We start from the raw sequence: 20,012 nt of genomic DNA, 5'->3' as shown, positions 1-20,012 counted from the left end.
TGATATAGCCGAGGGTTGACCAAGTAATAATTTAAAAAAATCAACTGAACTCCTAATATATGCCAGCCACTGTGCTAAGCACTTGCCTTACTTTATCTCATTAGTCTTCATTAAAAGAAATAAAAACAACAATTAAGATGTAGGTACTAAAAGTATCCCTATTTACAGATGACAAAACAGAGATGCAAAAACTTACATAACTTGTCCACAGCCACACAGTTCCAAAAGGCGAAGCCAGGCTCTGAAACCAGGCAATGGGACTCTAAGCCTGTGTCTGGAACCACTATGTGGCAGTGCCTTTCATGAATAAGGACAAGAAGAAACCATCCCCTCCCCTCGAGAGAACAGCATTTCCTTTCTCTACTTTTCTTTCTTTCTGTTTCTGCTCCTTATATTCCTTCTCCCTTTATTTTTCTCTCTTCCTTGTTTATGTTTTAAGTCCACGTATAAACACTCATAGAGGGTGCCTGGCTCAAGAGATGGGATTGGAGAAGAGCTCAGAAGGTCATTTCCTCCTAAAGCAAGATGGAAAAAGGTTACAGTGAATACCATACCGCACACTCCCCCAACACAAAATATTCTTAAGCATGAGAATACACACTTTAAGCTATACAGCATAGACCAACATTTCAATAAGAATAAATCTTGGAGACCACCGTAATTGACTTTCCTCAGCCCATTTCTCTTCTTTGACCACAAAATTTCCTTGCTCATCTTATCTGTGTTCACAGTTTCAACTGTCCCAAATCGATATCCCCAATCTGAGACTTGGAGATACAGCTTAAGCTTCAGGCTTGGAATAATCAACTCTCTGTTAGACATTCCCAAATAGATGTTCCAATTTCAAGCCCAATTATGATTCAGATTGCATTGCTCCGAATCTGCATCTCCTTCCTGAATTTCCTGTTGGATTTAGAGGAACCACTAAACTGGACACTGGATACCCAAACTGGAAACATGGGGAACTCTACTTTATTTCCCACATACAAACCATTCTGTTAATTTTACCTCCTAAATCCATCCCTTCCCTCAATTTCTGTTGGTGCTGCTGTAGTTCAGGTCTGTATCATTTCTCCCTGTTTCAGCTCTCCCTTGGACTATTTTAAGAACCCTCTCAGTGGGTTCCCTGCTTCAAAGTTACCTACTGCTTTGCAAGTAAATAAAAATCTATGATGCTCCCCTGCTCTGAACCTTGCAGTGATTCCCTACTGCCTCCAGGATAAAGTTTGCATTCCTAATCCCAGCACCCACCTGGCCTTGAATCTCCCAGTCCTTTTAGTGGTAGGCCCTACATCCCATGAACTTACAGTTCTCTAAGCCTAAATAGCCGTTCCGCTAAACTGAACAAATATGCAGGGTTTTGATCTTTAAATAAGAGAAATACTTGCTCCTGTAGAGAATGAATTACTTAACTACAAATTTACTGTGAAAATTAAGTCTCCTTTAAAAAATGAGAAGACAGGGGCACCTGGGTGGCTGCGTTTGCGCCCCACGTCAGACACTGCACTGACATTCGGGAACCTGCTTCGAATTCTCAGTCTCCCTCTCTCTGCCCCTCCCTCGTGGCGTTGGTCGGTCGGTCTCTCTCTCTCTCTCTCTCTCAAAAACATACGGACATTAAAAAAAAATGAGAAGAGAAAAAAGTTGCTTAAGGTCCACACTCTTTTTTGCATTTTCACCAAGAACTGCAAGGAAGTGTTGAGAAGCCCAGTCTGGTGAGGGAACTCAGGCAGCCTCTGGCAGGCCCATGGTGGAAGGCTGATAGGAATGGGCATGTTAGCAGGGGTCAGGGCCACCCATGGTGGCGGGCCACAGGGAGGTACAGCAGCTCTGAGAGACGCTGCCTGACAGGGCACAGGGTCTTCAGAGCTGAGGAGAAAGACTGAGAGTCTGGGGGGCAGGGTAGAGACTGAAGAGGGCTGTGCGGAGAGCCACAGTGGCTGAGCACTGATCTGCCTCTGAGGAAAGTCCCCAAAGCTGGGAAAGATCCACCTGAAAGGACTGAAGAAAACAGTTGCCAAAACTCACAGAAGACACTGTAGGAGCTAAAAAGAAGGAAATGCCCTGGATTTTTTTCCCTTCCTCCCTCCTTCCCTCTAGTCCTCCACTTGTGCCTCTCACCAGCTTGGTGGCTAGGAATCTTGGTCACAGGATGAAATCAACCGAAACCAACCAGGGAACTTGAAGAAGTGTGAATGCCTGGGTTCACCCTAGGGAGCCGTAAGTAACAGGTCTGAGTGCAGCCTGAGCACCAGGAGTCCTGAAAGCATTCCTCCTATGTCTGCTGGTTGAGAACTACTGGATGGGCTGAACCCACACAGAAGCCAGGAGACCAGGTCCTGGGAGAAGCAGCCTGCAGAAATGAGCACCCTGCCACGGAGGGTGAGAATAGGATCTGACAGCCAGCAGATCTAGACTTAGCTAATATAATGGTAGAACAAGGGAGAGCAGAAGCAGCGAAACTTAATAAACACGATCTTCTCTAAATCCTTCAATGGCAGGCTCGAATTCTACCTCCTCTGTGAAGCCTTCCCTGAGCACCCCGACAGTAGTGTTTCCTCCTTCTTATAATGCTGATTGCTGTTCCTCCAATGACAAAACTTCACATCCTATGTCTCATGTGTCCTCAGCCCAGGACAGGTCTGGTCCTCAGCCCAGCGTCTTGTTCTCTGTTCTTGGTCTTCTTGCACCAGGAAAACCTGTGCTTTCTTCCTCTTGCTGTTTGCTTCTTTCCCAAGTGACTGGCTAGCTCGTTGGGATACTTAGCTACTATTAAGTAGTAATTAATGGCTAAGCATGGTTAATCTATAACCCCTTCCAAATGACATTTGAATGGCAAAACTGACCTTGAGTGCAAGAATTTTAGGGCAAAGTCAGAGTTGATTGAGTAGATTTTTGTATCCCTTAAAATTTAAACAAATTTAAATCAAATAACATAGGTGATGGCCTAATACTGGATAGCAATGATTTACAAATTTACAAATGATTAATTGCAATGTATTTTGATCTCAGCTCTACTCACAGCTGTTAAAACATTCAGCAGCATAAACGTATCCTTAGGATACATTTATATTTCTAGTTAAAGAAGTCTAGTTATCACCTTTACATAAATTAGCCTAGAAATATACTTGCTGTAAATTCCAAAGTCATGTGATTTCACATCAAAAGAAATTTACCTCTTTTAGTGGAAATAGTCAGCATTATCCTATCTGCCTGAGAAAGCTACTTTCCAGAGAAGAACAAAATCCAAGATCAAAACCAGAAATCACTTCTGTGTGTGTGTGTGTGTGTGTGTGTGTGTGTGGTTAGACTGTTAGTTTATCCCTTGAAAAACTGGACCCAAACTGTGTAACTGTTAAAATGCTAAGTACTTCAAAAGTGGACATGTTATTTTATTATTTTTTACAATATTTTTCTTCTAATGTTTATTTATTTTTGAAAAAGAGAGAGACAGAGTGAGAGTGGAGAAGGGACAGAAAGAGAGGGAGACACAGAATCTGAAACAGGCTCCAGGCTCTGAGCTGTCAGTACAGAACCTGAAGCAGGGCTTGAACTCACAAACTGTGAGATCGTGACCTGAGCTGAAGTTGGGCACTTAACAGACTGAGCCACTCAGGTGCCCCTGGACAGGCTATTTTAAAAAACTGTTTTCTGGTATGATATTTTTCTTCATTATGAATCTATATTAAAAAGTTGTGGAAAATCCACTTTGGGCTACATTAGGGTATTTACCATCTTTATGGTGGTTCAGACTCCTAAAAACAAACAATAAGACAGAGTATTGAATAAAAAACATATGTGCATACATAAGAGCCACAGGCAGATCCCTCCTTATGATCCTATAAGGAATACATAAAAGACTATCAACTCATAGAAACATAATCTCTTTGTCAACTATTGACTGTATGACAGAATTCCAGTGAAATGTTTACAACTGTCATCATCATACTTTCAAGCCCCCAAATCTCAATCACCACCACCTGACTGGGCTCCCCAAATTCTCATCAAAAGAAACATATCTGTTTCTACTTGAACAATGAGCATAATCTCGCTACAGCTATTAGGATCTTACAAAAGTAGTGAAGATAATACATTTAATGGACAGAATCAAAACCCAAAAGAGGTAAATGACCACAAATTAATGAATGGAATCCCTGTAGACTCTTGGGGGCAGCAAAGTGACCACAAGAGCCTTTTTCTTCCATCACATCATTAAATAAGAAAAGGAAGATGTTTTCTGTACATAAATGCCAGAAAATTAAGGTTAACTGAGCTGTAGGTTTTTAAGTAATAAGTAACTAGTAATGCTCAGGAAAAAAGGAAACACAACTAAAAATGCTCAGGAAATACAAGGGTAAGTTTCATGTAATTACCAAAATTAGTAGTAAATCTTCCCGGATTTTATCATGAAAATATACACCTCAGACAAAAGGCAGAGACAGAGAAGAAACTTCTTTTCTTAGCATGTGAGAAGAGCCTAACAATTTTTTTGAAAACAGAATGCACACTCATACTCTGTACTGAGTCAATATTCAATTATTCAAATTAATATTCAATATTCAAATTAATTGATTAAACCATGACATCTAGGAACACCACTCACTCATAAGACCTGAGTACCTCTCTGGGAATAAATGCCTGTTTTTTTTTTTTAATATTTCACCCACCCCCCACCACCACCCCAGGGGGCCAGAGGGGAGGAAGGGAGGCCTGGGTGGCCTCGCCTCCTGCCCACACGTGCCCAGTCCAAATGACTGTGATTTTAAAGATGCTATTAGTTGAGGAGAGAAGTCACTCATACACTCCTGCTGAAGACAAGTATCCCATGCATCATGGTGAATCCACACAGCTCAGAGAATGTAAACACTACCTGGACAAAGTTAAAGGACCTTCCAAGTCCTTAATATTCTAAGACTCTTTTCAAATTGGACCCACTGAATATGCCTTGGGGACCCTGTGGGTCTGGGAACCATCTATACAATGCTTGGCTTTGTTTAGTGACAACAAAGGGGTCAAAGATTTGAGAAACAAAAGCAGTAGGACACAGCCTCCCAAAGCAAAAGCAACCAAACAAGAAAAAAATATTCACAATTGTTTGGGGGAAAAGAATGATTCTAGGTTGAAACTTTAAACTAAATCAAATTACTGAAGTTATTAACTAATTAAAATCTTCAGTTAATAGAAGATAAAGGAAAGGAAAAAAGGTCACGGTTTCTCAAATCTTGTCGGTGCCTATTTCTCCTTTTTAATTTCTCACAGAAATAGATTTAATGATTACCACACAGACATACACAAACACGCGTGGTTGCTCTCTTTCAGTCATAGCAACTTCAAATTTTAGGGTCAGACATGCCATACTTTTCTACTTAAGAAGGCTTAAGTGTAGCTAGCTGTACATTTTAGACCAACAACAGAGAAGAAAGACTTATAAAAAGCAAGGTACTGTTCGATCAACTTCAGATAAACATTAATGGTGAGGAAAATTACACAAGAAACAGCAGGCATTTATAGATTTTTTTTTGACTAAAAAGATCATACGGGAAATTTAGGTGAAAGAAAGATTTTTAAATGTCCCATCTCTTCAGGGCAGACAAAAATGCAGAGGCTGATGTAATAATCAGGGGAAAAAATCATGTAAGAACCTTCTCTAGGTAGTATCATGGATTAGATTATGATGGGTCATATCACAGCCTAATTAAATAATTTGGACATCTTCATAAAACACCATATATAACAAGGGCTGAGAATAACTGAAGGCTGAAAAAACCTAATCCACTTTATCCACTTAAACCCTCCTTCACAAATGCCTGGGACAAGTGGACCCTTCGAGGTCCACAGCATAATCTAGTTCACTACATTGGTGCTCCTATACCTGAAAACATTTATTCCAAGAGCCTCCTGGCATACAAAGAGGAAGCAGCATTTTTTGTTTGTTTTAGATAATCCAAGTAGGTTCATTACTTCCTTCCTTTTGTTTGTATTTTGAGGAGGAAGAGCAACAGGAAGTCTCATTCCCGTTCCAGCCTTACCCCAACACAAATTATAGTTTCTTTCTATGTGCTAAAAAGAGCTGTGAACTAAAAAGTTGAGGTTCAGTTGCTGAGGGGCAGCAATAATAAGCATGTTCTTACCTGATATGGCCAATCAATTCAATAAGCTTGTGACTAAAAAAATAAGCTGTCAGCTCAGACACATGACTCAGGACTGAACAGACCCCAAAGAGAGTTGTAGTTCCATTCAAGTCTTCCAAATGCCAGTAGAGAAAGGTGAACACAAAGCCATATCCAAAACCCATAAACCATGCCACGAACAACACCGAGCCATACTGCACACTGCAAAGCAGTCTGATTAAGTCCCAAAAGTTGAAGGCTTGTGAGTGGCTTGTGGTGGTTGGTGTCTCCTCAGAGGACTCTGTAGAGCTGTTTCTCTCCACTTGAGGGATCTCCACCTCTTTTCCTTTATTTTCATTGTTTTTGAAATGGTTGTAGCGGAACCGGAACTGAGTGGCAACAATCAAAGCCATGGTCATGAGAACCCCAAAGACAATAAAGACGATCTGGTAGTTCCGATATTCAGGGGGTTTACACCCCTTTCCATCAATGATCACTTCTATGTGTGTGTAGTCAATCCCAATGCCCACAGACAGCATCGCCAGGCCCCAGCCCAGGGAGCCCCACATACGCTGCAATCCATAGCGATCTCTGTGTTTTCCCAGATACTGAAGTGTTACAGTGTCCACAATGGTGACAGAAGAGGCACTGAAAAATTCTCCTATTATGACAACCACCAAGATCACCAAGAATATAGCCTCAACTTCTTGTTGATCATAAACAAGAGTGACTTGATCAGAAGGTAAAGATTTGGTGGTAGTGACAATAGCGGTGGTCGTCTCTCTGGTTACATTTCCCAGGAAGGCAGGGGTTGCTGTGCTCGGATTCAAGGTCAAGTCCATAATATGGTCAGTAATTTCATCTGTCTGAGGTTGTGGGGTGGGTGCACTGGTCTTGTTTGGAGCTGTCGAAAAGATGACAGTTTCGGTGACATTGGGCTCTGTTTCTAATATCACTGGCCAAGTGGAAGGGAGCAGGCTCCTTTTCTCACGCATTCTTGGTGATGTGGTAATGGAAGAATTGGTTGGCGGGATAGTTAACAGATGACTTGAGTTGGTGGGACGAGACGTTGGGGGAATCTTTGGTACACATCTCAAGGTAGCAGGTTTGACAAATCCAATGCCCAAGTTGAATAAAACCCAACACAAAAGAGAAAAGAGGAGGACAATTTTGCCTTTTCTAAAGCGATCTGCAACTACACCCCAAAATGGGGCACTGCAGAATTCAATGAAGTATCGGATACCTACTAGCAAGCCACTCTGGCTTGGTGACATTCCCAGCTGTTTATAATACACAGGCAGAAGTGGGTAAAGAGAGCCATATGCAGAGTAAAAGAAAAAATAGAAGACCTTGGATATCAGAAGATCATTGTTTATTTTAACACAATGTTTCTCTATCCAGTCTACTTCCTCCTCAGGAAGAGCAGATGTTTCTGTGGAGGTGGGTGTTTCATTTGAAGGTGGTTCGGGTTCCCTGGAAATACCATTAAAGGGATCAGCAAGCACGTATTTTCTCTTCTGTTCCTCTTCATCATCGGTTAAGATGGCAACTTTATCATCTGCCGCCATGGCTTCTCACCACCATCAGAAAATTTTAAAGTTTTGTGACTTTCAAAATTTTTATTGTTGATCTGTAAAGTAAAATTTAAAAGATGGCTTAGTATGAAAATAACATTTAAGCACTGAGCTTCATCTTGCAAGAAACTGAGGAGTTTCAAACTACTAAAAATAATAATTATGAGAGAGAATTCTCCCATTTGTCACTTGCAGTCATACAATACTAAAAAAGAAAAATAGCTTTCAAAACATCAAATACTCTTTGTGGCCACTGACTGACAAATTACACGTTCTAATGGCAAGTTTATGGCTCCGGTTCAATCTCAAATCTTTTTCATCGATGTCTAGTGAAAATGTACAAATGACAGGGATTATGTCTAAACCAAATATAGAGAATTGAAAATAAATAGTCCTTATAGTTTATTGGTTTTACTTTTCATTTTTTTTTTTAATTTTTTTTTCAACGTTTATTTATTTTTGGGACAGAGAGAGACAGAGCATGAACGGGGGAGGGGCAGAGAGAGAGAGGGAGACACAGAATCGGAAACAGGCTCCAGGCTCTGAGCCATCAGCCCAGAGCCCGACGCGGGGCTCGAACTCACGGACCACGAGATCATGACCTGGCTGAAGTCGGACGCTTAACCGACTGCGCCACCCAGGCGCCCCTGGTTTTACTTTTCAAACAAATCCAATGCACTATGAGGTACAGAATTTTTAGGAAATAAAGGTAGCTACAACCATTAAGTTTCTATAGAAAAGTAGAAATAAGCTTTTAACCACAACCACAAATGTAATGAGAATGAGGGAGCAAAATGCACATTTGCAATTGGAGTTGGTCACTACAGCCATGACAGATACCCTGGTAAGGAGACAGTCCTCACACTGTTTATACTGCATATGTTTCTCCAGCTGTGCTTTTATGGATTATAGTTTTAAAAAATGTCAGGAAAAAAATGGCAGATACCATTTATTGAGTGAGCACTTACTCTATGCCAGGCAACACATAAAGATCTTTAAATGTATTAATTCATACTGATCACAAAATCCCTACTATCTTCTCCATGTTGCAGATGAGAAAAACGAGGCATGGTGAGCTTAAACAACTTGTGTAAGTGGTAGAGTGAGGATTTGAACCCTAATATTATGGCTTTAAGCTGTGTGCTCTAAAAACCACAATAAACTGCCAAATGTTACATTCTGGGCAATAAAATGTTGCCTTTTTATTAAACCTTTTTATAAGACAGGGTGTTTCATACAAAAGATAAGTAATATATCAATAGTATAAATTTATAGGAACTGTGCCACATTCCACCAGAATTTCCCTTTCTTCCATTATACAGAGAATTAAAGAGCCAAAAGGTCCTGCTTGCATCAAGATCTGTCATGCTGCAATGAATATGTTCTGAGGTAGGAGGCATATACATTAAATACGTATTACTTCCTTTCACCTTCTAAGCCAGAGAGAAATAACTTCATTTTGCTACCCCTTGGAATAGATCTTGCTTTCCCTTTTCCCAAAACGAAGACTAACTTTCTGAAAATCTTCCAGAATCATGCCTGTAAACATTTTAAAAATAGCTCCTAGGCAGACAATAGAAACACAACTTAATGAGACCCGTGTAGTAAGTCAACTTATCTTTTACCCCCAAAAGCCAGGTGTCAAAATAGCTGTTAAGTTTTGAAAATGTTTGTGTGTTTCTTATTTTTAGATTTAAGAAAATTTTTTATTTGAGGTAAAATTCACATAACATAAAATTAACCATTTTATGTAAATGATTCAGTGGAATTTAGTGCATTCACAATGTGGTGTCGCCCCCACTAGTTCCTAACTCATGTTTTTCCTGGAGTGAAAGGGACCTTTTTTCCCCACAAAACTTGAAGGAAAAGCAAAATCCAATCTTTTGCTGTCCAGCTGAAAGACTTTCCTCAATGTTCTATATTTATTTATTTTTTCATCATTAGTGCTTTCACCCATCCCAGTCAGTTCCAATTCCATCTCATCACCTGAAAATAACAATAATTCTCCTTTGGACTTATTTTCTAAATTATTTTCATTTCTGAGCTCAAACTTTAAAGAAATATTTGTTCTTTTTCAAGTGTATAAAATTTCATGGCACTTCGGGGTGAAGATGGCAGGTTGTGTACATCTGGCCTCCAACCCTAAACCCCACTAAAATGACCACACACACACACACACACACACACACACACACACACACATATATTTTTAAAGTCAAAATCCAATAGTCCAAGCTAGGAGAATTAAAGTGCCTGTAAATGGAAAAATAAAATAAGATTCTGGAAGCCAGAATATAGTTAGACAATTGGTAAATAACTTAGTAGACCTAAAAAAACAGAAACCTTGGCTGACAGTGGAATAATTTATTACTCAGAATCCTTCAAAAGCTCATAGGTTGGCCATATCAGGTTGAAGTGCAAGGAAGTGTGTGTGTGTGTGTGTGTGTGTGTGTGTGTGTGTATAGAGGCAGGGAGTGGAGGCTGCTGTCAATGGAGTTGACTGAAAATCTGAACACCAACTCAGGACACCCAATCCCCTTCTCCACTCCATGTGGCTCACCAAACAAGTAGAGGTTTTTTCCTCTGGAGAGGATAAAACAAGTTCTGTTGTCATACAGAAATAGCTGGAGTTGAGTGTAGGGGTACCATACTGAAAACAGGGCAGGAAGTGAACATATACATGCTGATTCCAAGCCTTAGACCTGTCCCAAATCTCCATCCCATTTCTCTCACAAGGTTCCCAGAAGCTGGCAAGGCTTTCATCCTCCAGGCAGGAAACTGGAAGGTTCTTCTCTAGAGATGCTGATACTGAAGCCTCCCTAACTAAACATCCCACCAAATCCCTCTACATGGAAGCCCAGCGTCATCAAGCCCTGTCACTAGATATGATCAGTCACCAGAATTATAAGACATTTGAGGAAAGTATTTTACATGAAAGATAGAACCATGGGGATGCCTGGTGGCTTAGTTGGTTGGGCATCCGACTTTGGCTCAGGTTATGACCTCACAGTTTGTGAATTCAAGCCCCACATTGGGTTCTCTGGTGTCAATGGAGAGCCTGCTTGGGATTCTCTGTCCCCCTTTTTCTGCCCGTCTCCCTCTCATGCTCTTTCTTAAAATAAACTTAAATAAATTAAAAAAAAAAGAACCAAAACAAACAGCAAAAAACAAAAAAACAAACAAAAAAAACACATGGGGAAAATAGGAGCTATGTGGGGAGGAAAATACTTCTAAATGTGTTATCTTCAGCAATAGGAAAAGAAATGCAACTATGAAACAAAAATAATACATATTTTTAAAGAAGGAAGAGGAGGGGAATGAAAGGAATGCCTGAATGAAAAAGTTATGGAAATGTTTTTGTGGAAAAAAGAGCATAAATGTCAAAGTAAGGGATGATATAAAAGAAAAATTTGAGGCAACTTCTTAGAGAAAAGAAAAAGAACAACAACAAACAGATCTTCCACTTCACTTCATATACAAAAATCAATTCCATATGGACTGTATATCTAAAAATAAAAGACAGGGGCGCCTGCCTGGCTCAGTTAGTAGAGCATGTGACTCTTGATCTCAGAGTTGTGAGTTTGAGCCTCATGTTCGAGTAGAGTTTACTTTAAAAATTTTTTAAATACAACATAAATAAAAGTAAAAGATAAAGTAACATAATTTTAGAATAAAACAGAAAAATATCTTAAAGATTTCAGGATAGAAAAAGACTTATTAATAAATGCAACAATACAACATATTCCCAAAATGGCTAAAATAAATAGGAAAGATAATACCAAGTGTTAGTGAGGATGCAAAGCAACCGGAATGCTCATAGATTGCTGGTAGGAATGTAAATGGATACGCTACTTTGGTAACAGTTTGGGAATAGCTATCAAACCTGAATGTATACCTGACGACAAGTCCTAGATATGTATTGAGTAGTAATCTATTCACCAAATGACATCTACAAAAAATGTTCACGGCAGAACAATTTTAATGGCTCAAAACTGGGAACAACCTGTCTACAGCAGAATACACAAAGTATGTTATATTCACATAACGAAATACTGGATAGCAGTAAAAATGAACAAACTACAACTTCATGCAATGACCAGGATGAATGTCACAAACATAATATGGACTGAGAAAAGAAAGAAGCAAAAGAGCACATACTGTATGATTCCATTTATACAGAGTTACAAAAGCAGGCAAGCTAATTGATGGTATTAAAGTCAGGATACGTTTTTGCTTCCAAAGAGATGAAGTAGACACACTTTTCCATACTGCTCCTGCTGAGTACAACTGGGACATTATATATAAACCAAATACAGAAGACTCCGAAAGACAGACAGAAGGCAGACCTGCTAGGGACCTTGGTACCCAAAGAACATGGGGATAAGTGGGGCTACAGAACTTGGAAATACCAATGAATGCAAACCAAAACCAACCAACCAACCAAACAACAAAAAAACAAAGTCCTCTCTGGCTTAAGGATGAGGGAAAATGCAGCCTAGAAAAAAATAGAAAGCTTTAGGTAATAACTGCTCTACTCCAGCCAAATACCACAGAAGGAGACCAGGGTAATGTGGCCTTACTCCCACCTCCACCAACAAAGGCTGCACAGGAGCCCAGACTTCCACCCTCACCAGGCTACAAGAGGGCACCCCAACCCCTAAGCTGAGGTGTCATCAGAGAACACCAAGTAGGGGGCTGGGACTTTCATCACTGCTAGGTGGTGATGAGATCATATCCCCACAACAGCATCAGTGGAGAACACAGGGGGATCCTGGACTTCCACTCCCACCTGTTAGTAACAAGATACCCCTACCTTTCCCACCTGAGGTGGTGTCAGAAGAGGTCTAATAGAGACTCATGACTTTTGCCACCACCCAGCACTACGGTGTCAGTGGAAGCCACATGGGGAGCAGTAACGAGGCATTCCTATTCCTTCCAGCCAGGAAGGTATCGGTGGACACCTAATGGGGTGTCAGAACACCCATCTCTACATCACAGTAACAAGGAGCTCCTTCACCCTCAGGTGTCATGAGGGGCTGAGTGGGGAACCTGGACTTCTACTTCCATCTGGCAGTGCTGAGGCAACATCTCCAATTCCCTTGCTAGAGCATGTCAGAAAAATCCAGCTGGAACAGAAGCCTTAAATACAACCCACAGTTTCATAACATAATACCCAAAGTGTCAAAATTTCAATAAAAAATAATGCATACCAAGAACCCGCGAGACATCAAAAAATGCTTCAACAAGTGATTACAAACACACTTAAAAAAATGAAAAGAAGAAAGCTGAAGCACAGAAATAGAAAGTCCCAGCAAAAAATGTAACATATGAAGAGAGACAAAATGGAAATTTTAGAACTGGAAAAGACAATAACCAAACTACAAAAAAACTCAATGGATGGACTCTACAGCAGAATGGAGGAGAGAGGGAAAATGAGCGAACTGAAAGACAGAACATAGAAATTACACAATCTGAACAACAGAGAGAATAGACTGGAAAAAAAAATTAACAGAGCCTCAAGGACCTGTGGGATCATGAAGATTGAACATTCATGTCATCAAAGTCCTGGAAAGAGAAGAAAAGGGCACAGATGAACTACTCAAAGAAATAAAAGATGAAAATTTTCAAGCTGGCAAAAGACCTACAGATTCAAGATACTGAATGTGCTCCAAACAAGAGAAACCCACACCAAAACACATCATAGTCAAACTGGAAATCAAAGAAAAAGAAAAAATCTTGAAAGCAATGACACAGGACTCACAACTTACCAATATTGGAAAAACAAATGATAGCAGATTTCTCATTAGAAACTATATACACCAGAAGGAAGTGGCATGATATATTTTGTGAAAGAAAAGAATTATCAGGGTGCCTCAGTAGCTCAGTCGGTTAAACATCCAACTTCAGCTCAGGTCATGATCACACAGTTTGTGAGTTTGAGCCCCATGTCAGGCTCTGTGCTGACAACTCAGAGCCTGGAAGCTGCTTCAGATTCTGTCTCCCTCGTTCTCTGCCCCTCCCCCACTGGCACTTTGTCTCTCTCCCTCTCAAAAATAAATAAAACATTAAAAATATTTTAAAAAATTATCAACCCAGAATCTTATATTAAGAAAAACAGTGCAAACACCAGAAAACTACAGACCAATATTCCTTATAAACATAGACACAAAAATCGTTAGCAAAATATTAGAAAAGAAAATTTAGCAATATATAAAAAAGAATTGTACACTTTGACCAAGTGAGATCTATTCCAAGGATACAAGGCTAGTGCAATATTTGAAAATCAATCAATGTAAATCCACATTAAGCTGAAGAAAAAGAGTATCATAATGCTGTTAATCAATGCAGAAAAAGATTCTGATAAAATTAAATACTCACTCATGAAAAGTCTCAGAAAAACAGGAAGACAGGGAAACTTCCTCAATTGGATAAAGATCATCTACAAAAACGTACAGGTAACATTACACTTAATGGTGAAAGACTTTTTTCTCTAGAGGAGCAAAGCAAGATCATCTGGTCCTACCACTCTTATGCAACATAGTGTTGCATATTTCATTCTTTTTTGATCTGTCAAAAATCAAATGGCATTTCAATAAGGACAAAAAAGAAAACAAAAGGTATACAGATCAAAAAGAAAGAAAGAAACTGTCTCTATTTGCAGCTGACATGAGACTATGTAGAAAATATTAAGAAATCTACAAAATCTCCTAGAAAGAAGAAATATTTAAATGTAAATTGATGCATAGGACTATATGTTAAAAACTACAAAATGCTGATGAAAGAAATAAAAACCTAAATAAATAGTGGGGGCCTGGGTGGCCCAGTCATTAAGCATCTGACTTCAGCTCAGGTCATGATCTCACAGTCTGTGAGTTCGAGTCCCACAATGGGTAAGCTCGAGCCCCACTTTGGGTGAGCATGAGCCCCGCTTCATGTGAGCCCCGCTTCTCTCTCTCTGCTCCTCATTCATTTGTGCCCCCTCTCATAAATAAATAGGTTAATTAATTAATTAATTGGAGAGACAGACCACGTTCATGAATTGGAACATTCAACACAGCAAAGATTTCAATTCTCTTAAAACTTATAACAGGTTTAACACAAACCCTACCAAAATCTGAGCAAGGTTTTTTGTTTTTGGGTTTTTTTTGAAATAGACATGATTATTCTAAAATTTACATGAAAAGGGAACAAGTGGGGCGCCTGGGTGGCTCAGTCTGTTAAGCCTCCGACTTCAGCTCAGGTCATGATCTCGCAGTCCGTGAGTTAGAGCCCCGCGTCGGGCTCTGCGCTGACAGCTCAGAACCTGGAGCCTGCTTCTGATTCTGTGTCTCCCTCTCTCTCTGACCCTCCCCCCATTCATGCTCTGTCTCTCTCTGTCTCAAAAATAAATAAACGTTAAAAAAAATTTTTTTTTAATAATAAAAAAAAAGAAAGGAGAACAAGAATAGCTAAAGCAATTTTGAAAAAAAAGATTTATCATGGTTGCACAGTAATCAAGTCTATGTGGCATTGGCAGAAGAACAGACACACTGATCAATGGAACAGAACAGAGAGCCCAGGAATAAATCCACCCAAATATGCCCAACCGATATTTCACAAAGATGCAAAAACAATTTAATGAGAGAAATATAACTTTTTCAATAAATGGTGCTGGAGCAATTAGACATCAATAGGCAAAAAATGAACATCAACCTAAGTTTCATGGCTTTTATGAATATTATTAACTCAAAATGGATCATGGATTTAAATGTAAGATGTAAAACTACATAACTTTTAGGGAAAAAACCTGGGAGAAAATCTTCAGGCTCTAAAGCTAGCCAAAGAGTTCTTAGACCTAACACCAAACGCATGATTTATAAAAGGGAAAATTGATAAATTAGATTTCATCAAAATTTTAAAAATTTGTTCTGTAGAAGTCTCTACTAAAAGGAGGAAAAGACAAATTATAGACTAGGAGAAAATATTTGCAAGCCACACTCAACAAATGGCTATCTAGAATATATAAAGAATTGTCAAAACTCAACAGTAAAAAACAAAAAACAAAAAACAAACCCCAAATAATCCAATCAGAAAATGCACACAAGACATGAAGAGACATTTCGTCAAAGTGGAGATACAGGATATACAGATGCATATAGATAGAGGAAAAGATGTTCATGGTCATTAACCATCAGGGAAGTGTAAATTTAATTAAAAGGTATCATGACATGTGTAACAGTGGCTAAAATACAAATAGTGACAACATCAAATTCTGACAAGGATAAAAAAGAAACTAGATTACTCCTACATTGCTGGTGGGGATGTACAGCCACTCTGGAAAGAAGTTTGGCAATTTCTTAACAATTTAAACATGTGACTACCACATGACCCAGCAACTGCACTTTTGGGCACTTATCTCAGAGAAATGAAAAAACTTCACACAAAATACTAATACACAAATATTGATAGCAAGGGGTGCTTGGGTGGCTCAGTCGGTTGGGCGTCCAACTTTGGCTTGGGTCATGATCTCACTGTCTGTGAGTTCAAGTCCTACATCAGGCTCTGTGCTGACAGCTCAAAGCTTGGAGCCTGTTTCAGCTTCTGTGTCTCCCTCTCTACCCCTCCCCTGCTCACACTCTCTCTCTAAAAAATAAATAAACATTAAAAAAAACCCAAATATTTATAGCAGCTTTATTTGTAATACCCCCAAACTGAAAATAACCAGATGCCCTTCAATGGACTAGTTCAACAAACTATGGTACATCCATACCATGGAATATTATGTGGCAATAAAAGGGGAACAAACTATTGGTTCATATAATAACCTGAACAGATCTCAGAGAACTGTAAAGAGTGAAAAAAGTCAATCTTAAAAGATTACATAATGTATGATTCCATTCCTGTATCATCCTTGGAATGATGAAATTACTGAAATGGAGAACACATAAGAGCCTTCCAGGAGTTAAGTAGGGAATAGAGGCAAGAGGAAAGTGGCAGAGTGGCTACAGAAGGGAAGCATGAGAAATCCTGGTGGTGATACAGCGTTCTGTATCTCGACCATATAGATGTATCCTGGCTGTGCTACTGTACTAAAGTTGTGCAAGATGTTACCATTGGGGAAAAGTGAGCACAGGATACATAGGCCATCTCTGTATTATTTTTTACAACTGTATGTGAATCTACAGTTATCTCAAAACAAAACCCTTAGTTTTAATAAAAGTTTTATTTTTAAAATAGTAGTTACCCTTGGGGGAGGTAGTGACTAGAAGGTGCTCTAGGGTGCTGATAATTTTATCGTTTTTGATCTGGCTCTTTATTATATGGATGGGTTCAATGTGTAAAAGGTCACTGATTTGTATGATTTTTTTTCAACAAAAAATGAACTTAACCTAAAATCTGAAGAAGAAAAAAAGAAAACAGATGAAAGTAGGACAGAAATGACATGACAAATATAGGATCATCCAGAAAGTCAAGTATCTATAAACATTAGAACTCCAAGAAGAGAAAATAGAGAAAATTAAGAGAAGGAAATTTTTTTAATTTGAGAAAATTTCTCAGAACTGAAAGCTATGAATTGTCTGACTGAGGCAACCCACTGAGCACCAGGCACAGAGAATAAAACAGACCTGAGCCAAGGCACATCATTAAAATTTCAGAACACTAGGACAAACAGATGACCCCACAAAGTTTCAGAGAATAAAATGTGTCACATACTAAGGATCAAGAACCAGAGATGGCTTCAGATTTCTCAACAGTAACACTGGAAGCTATAGCCAGCTAAATTATGATTCAAGTTTCTAGGTGAAATAAAGAAAGACATTTTACATATGCAGTTTCTCAAAAAAATGTACCTCTCATGTTTCTCAGATTGTGTGTGCCCCCCCCCAAAAGGGGGGGTGGACTAAATGAAGAAAAAGACAGGGGATATAGGACATTAAAGACCTGATGTGAGGTTGGCACCCTGCATTGGGCTCTGTGCTGACAGGCCTGGAGCCTGTTTCAGATTCTGTTGTCTCCCTCTCTCTCTACCCCTCCCCCGCTCATGCTCTGTCTCTCTCTGTCTCAAAAATAAATAAACATTTTTTAAAAATTAAAAAAAAAAAAAGACCTGATGTGGGAGACAGGCAAAGGGACACAAGCACACTGGTGACCACAGATCCCGGCGTGACAGCTGTGCACCAGATGGAGAGGGCAGCAGGTCTAGCAGTGGCAGGTCTGAAGGCTCCCCGAGAGCTCTGACAGCAAAAGGACACTGACAGAATAACAAGACATCTGAATGTGTCAAGAGGAACTCTAATGGTGAAGAGACTGGGGATGAATTAGTGGTAAGCAGAGAGAAAGTTAGGTAAGCAAAACATCACAAGAAAACAAAAAGTGGCACAGGAAAAAAAAATAACCATAGTTTACTACATGTCTCAGCTATGATTATACAGTCCTACTAATGTACAGTCCAACAACAGTGGGAAGATAGGAACTGAGAAGATTGAACAGGTATAGAGAGCTGGGGCAGGAAACAAGAGTTAGTCCCATACCTTCCAAGGTGGGAAGACAGTAGATAATGCCGACATTTAAAAATCAAGAGGGGCGCCTGGGTGGCTCAGTCGGTTGGGCGTCCGACTTCAGCTCAGGTCACGATCTCACGGTCTGTGAGTTCGAGCCCTGAGTCAGGCTCTGGGCTGATGGCTCAGAGCCTGGAGCCTGCTTCCGATTCTATGTCTCCCTCTCTCTCTGCCCCTCCCCCATTCATGCTCTGTCTCTCTCTGTCCCCAAGATAAATAAACGTTAAAAAAAAAAAAAAAATTTAAAAAAAAATCAAGAGCTAAGAATGCAAGCATTTTATTTAAAAATACACAGATAAATATCAAAATAGTGGCCTAAAAGGCAAGAAAGTAGTTGCCTCTGGGATGGGAAATGAGGAAAGGTATAGAATCTGGTGTTTTACTTTATAAACTTGTTCATTTTTTTAAAAAAATGTTCATCTTAAAAAAAAAAAAAAAACCACTTTGTATTCTGCTTTAAAAATAAAAATTAAGGTGTGCCTGGGCGGGTGGCTCAGTCGGTTAAGTGTCCGGCTCATGGTTTCAGCTCAGGTCATGATCTCACAGTTCATGAAACTGAGCCCTGCATTGGGCACTCTCTCTCTCCCTCTCTCTCTGCCCCTCCCCCACTCACACTTACTTGTGTGCAGGCTCTCTCTCTCTCTCTCAAAATAAATAAATAAATAAATAAATAAATAAATAAATAAACATAAAGAAAAAAGAAATACACAGTCATATGAGCTTTACCTTTACAAAAGAAAGTAATTTAAAGCAGCTACTTGTACCCTTCTATGACAAACTAAAGACAGTTTTCAGAATTGTACAAAATGCATTCTGACTATGAATTTTAATCAGGTGGCCTTTAATTAATTATCTTCCATAAATCAACCACTGAGTCTTTAACAAGGAGGTCACAGAAGGACACAAAGTCCTTTTAAAAGGGTACAAGTCTCTGAATTGTCCACGTGATGATGAGAACTGATGCCCAAATGCTAATTCCACGCTGCAAAATATCTTACGTTAGTGTGTTGATTTAAACCTTGATGAGGGACTTTCTTCCAAAGCATTCTTTCCTCTCTATCTTATTCGAATGATTTTTTATTATCATAAGGTTATGCAAGGTGTCTCCTGTTACAGGAGTCCAGATGTTAAGTAGTCCTCAAAGTATAAACAAATGCAAAGTAGGTAAGGGAATGTTCCTGTATTATAACACTCTGTACCTTTATATGAATGTCACATTCAGTAACTTTTATAAGAATTTGAAATCTAAAAATATACACAAACAAAAACTTTCACTTTCGATTCATGACATTAATGTTTAGACAATATTTTCAGGTTATACTTAGATTTTGAGGAAAAGGAACCAAAATAATCAGTTATTTTTTTTAAACTTTTTATTTTTATTTACGTATTTTTTTTTAATTTTTTTTTTCAACGTTTATTTATTTTTGGGACAGAGAGAGACAGAGCATGAACGGGGGAGGGGCAGAGAGAGAGGGAGACACAGAATCGGAAACAGGCTCCAGGCTCTGAGCCATCAGCCCAGAGCCTGACGCGGGGCTCGAACTCCGGGACCGCGAGATCGTGACCTGGCTGAAGTCGGACGGCCAACCGACTGCGCCACCCAGGCGCCCCAATTTACGTATTATTTTAAATAGGTTCCGTGCCCAATGTGGGGCTCAAACACTTTGCCCTGAGATCAAAAGTCACATGTTCTACTGACTGACCCAGCCAGGCACCCCCAAAATAATCACATTTAAAACACAGTGACAAAATACAGTTTAAATATATTCATCTGTGCGATCATAGGA

General features: G+C 39.4%; 1 protein-coding gene across 2 annotated transcripts in view; it reads right to left on the bottom strand.

The window, feature by feature from the left end:
- Positions 1–20,012, bottom strand: part of MFSD6 (major facilitator superfamily domain containing 6) — a 78,794-nt gene that overhangs the window by 44,033 nt on the left and 14,749 nt on the right. For both annotated transcript variants that reach the window (XM_043577319.1, XM_043577320.1), the window contains exon 2: positions 6,132–7,740. In XM_043577319.1, the coding sequence (XP_043433254.1) occupies positions 6,132–7,678 (1,547 nt within the window). In that variant the 5' untranslated portion in view covers positions 7,679–7,740. The remainder of the gene's footprint in view (positions 1–6,131; positions 7,741–20,012) is intronic.

The sequence above is a fragment of the Prionailurus bengalensis genome, chromosome C1, assembly GCF_016509475.1.
Source record: "Prionailurus bengalensis isolate Pbe53 chromosome C1, Fcat_Pben_1.1_paternal_pri, whole genome shotgun sequence".
Taxonomy (NCBI): Eukaryota; Metazoa; Chordata; class Mammalia; order Carnivora; family Felidae; genus Prionailurus; species Prionailurus bengalensis.
This window is presented reverse-complemented; position numbering and strand designations above follow the sequence as displayed.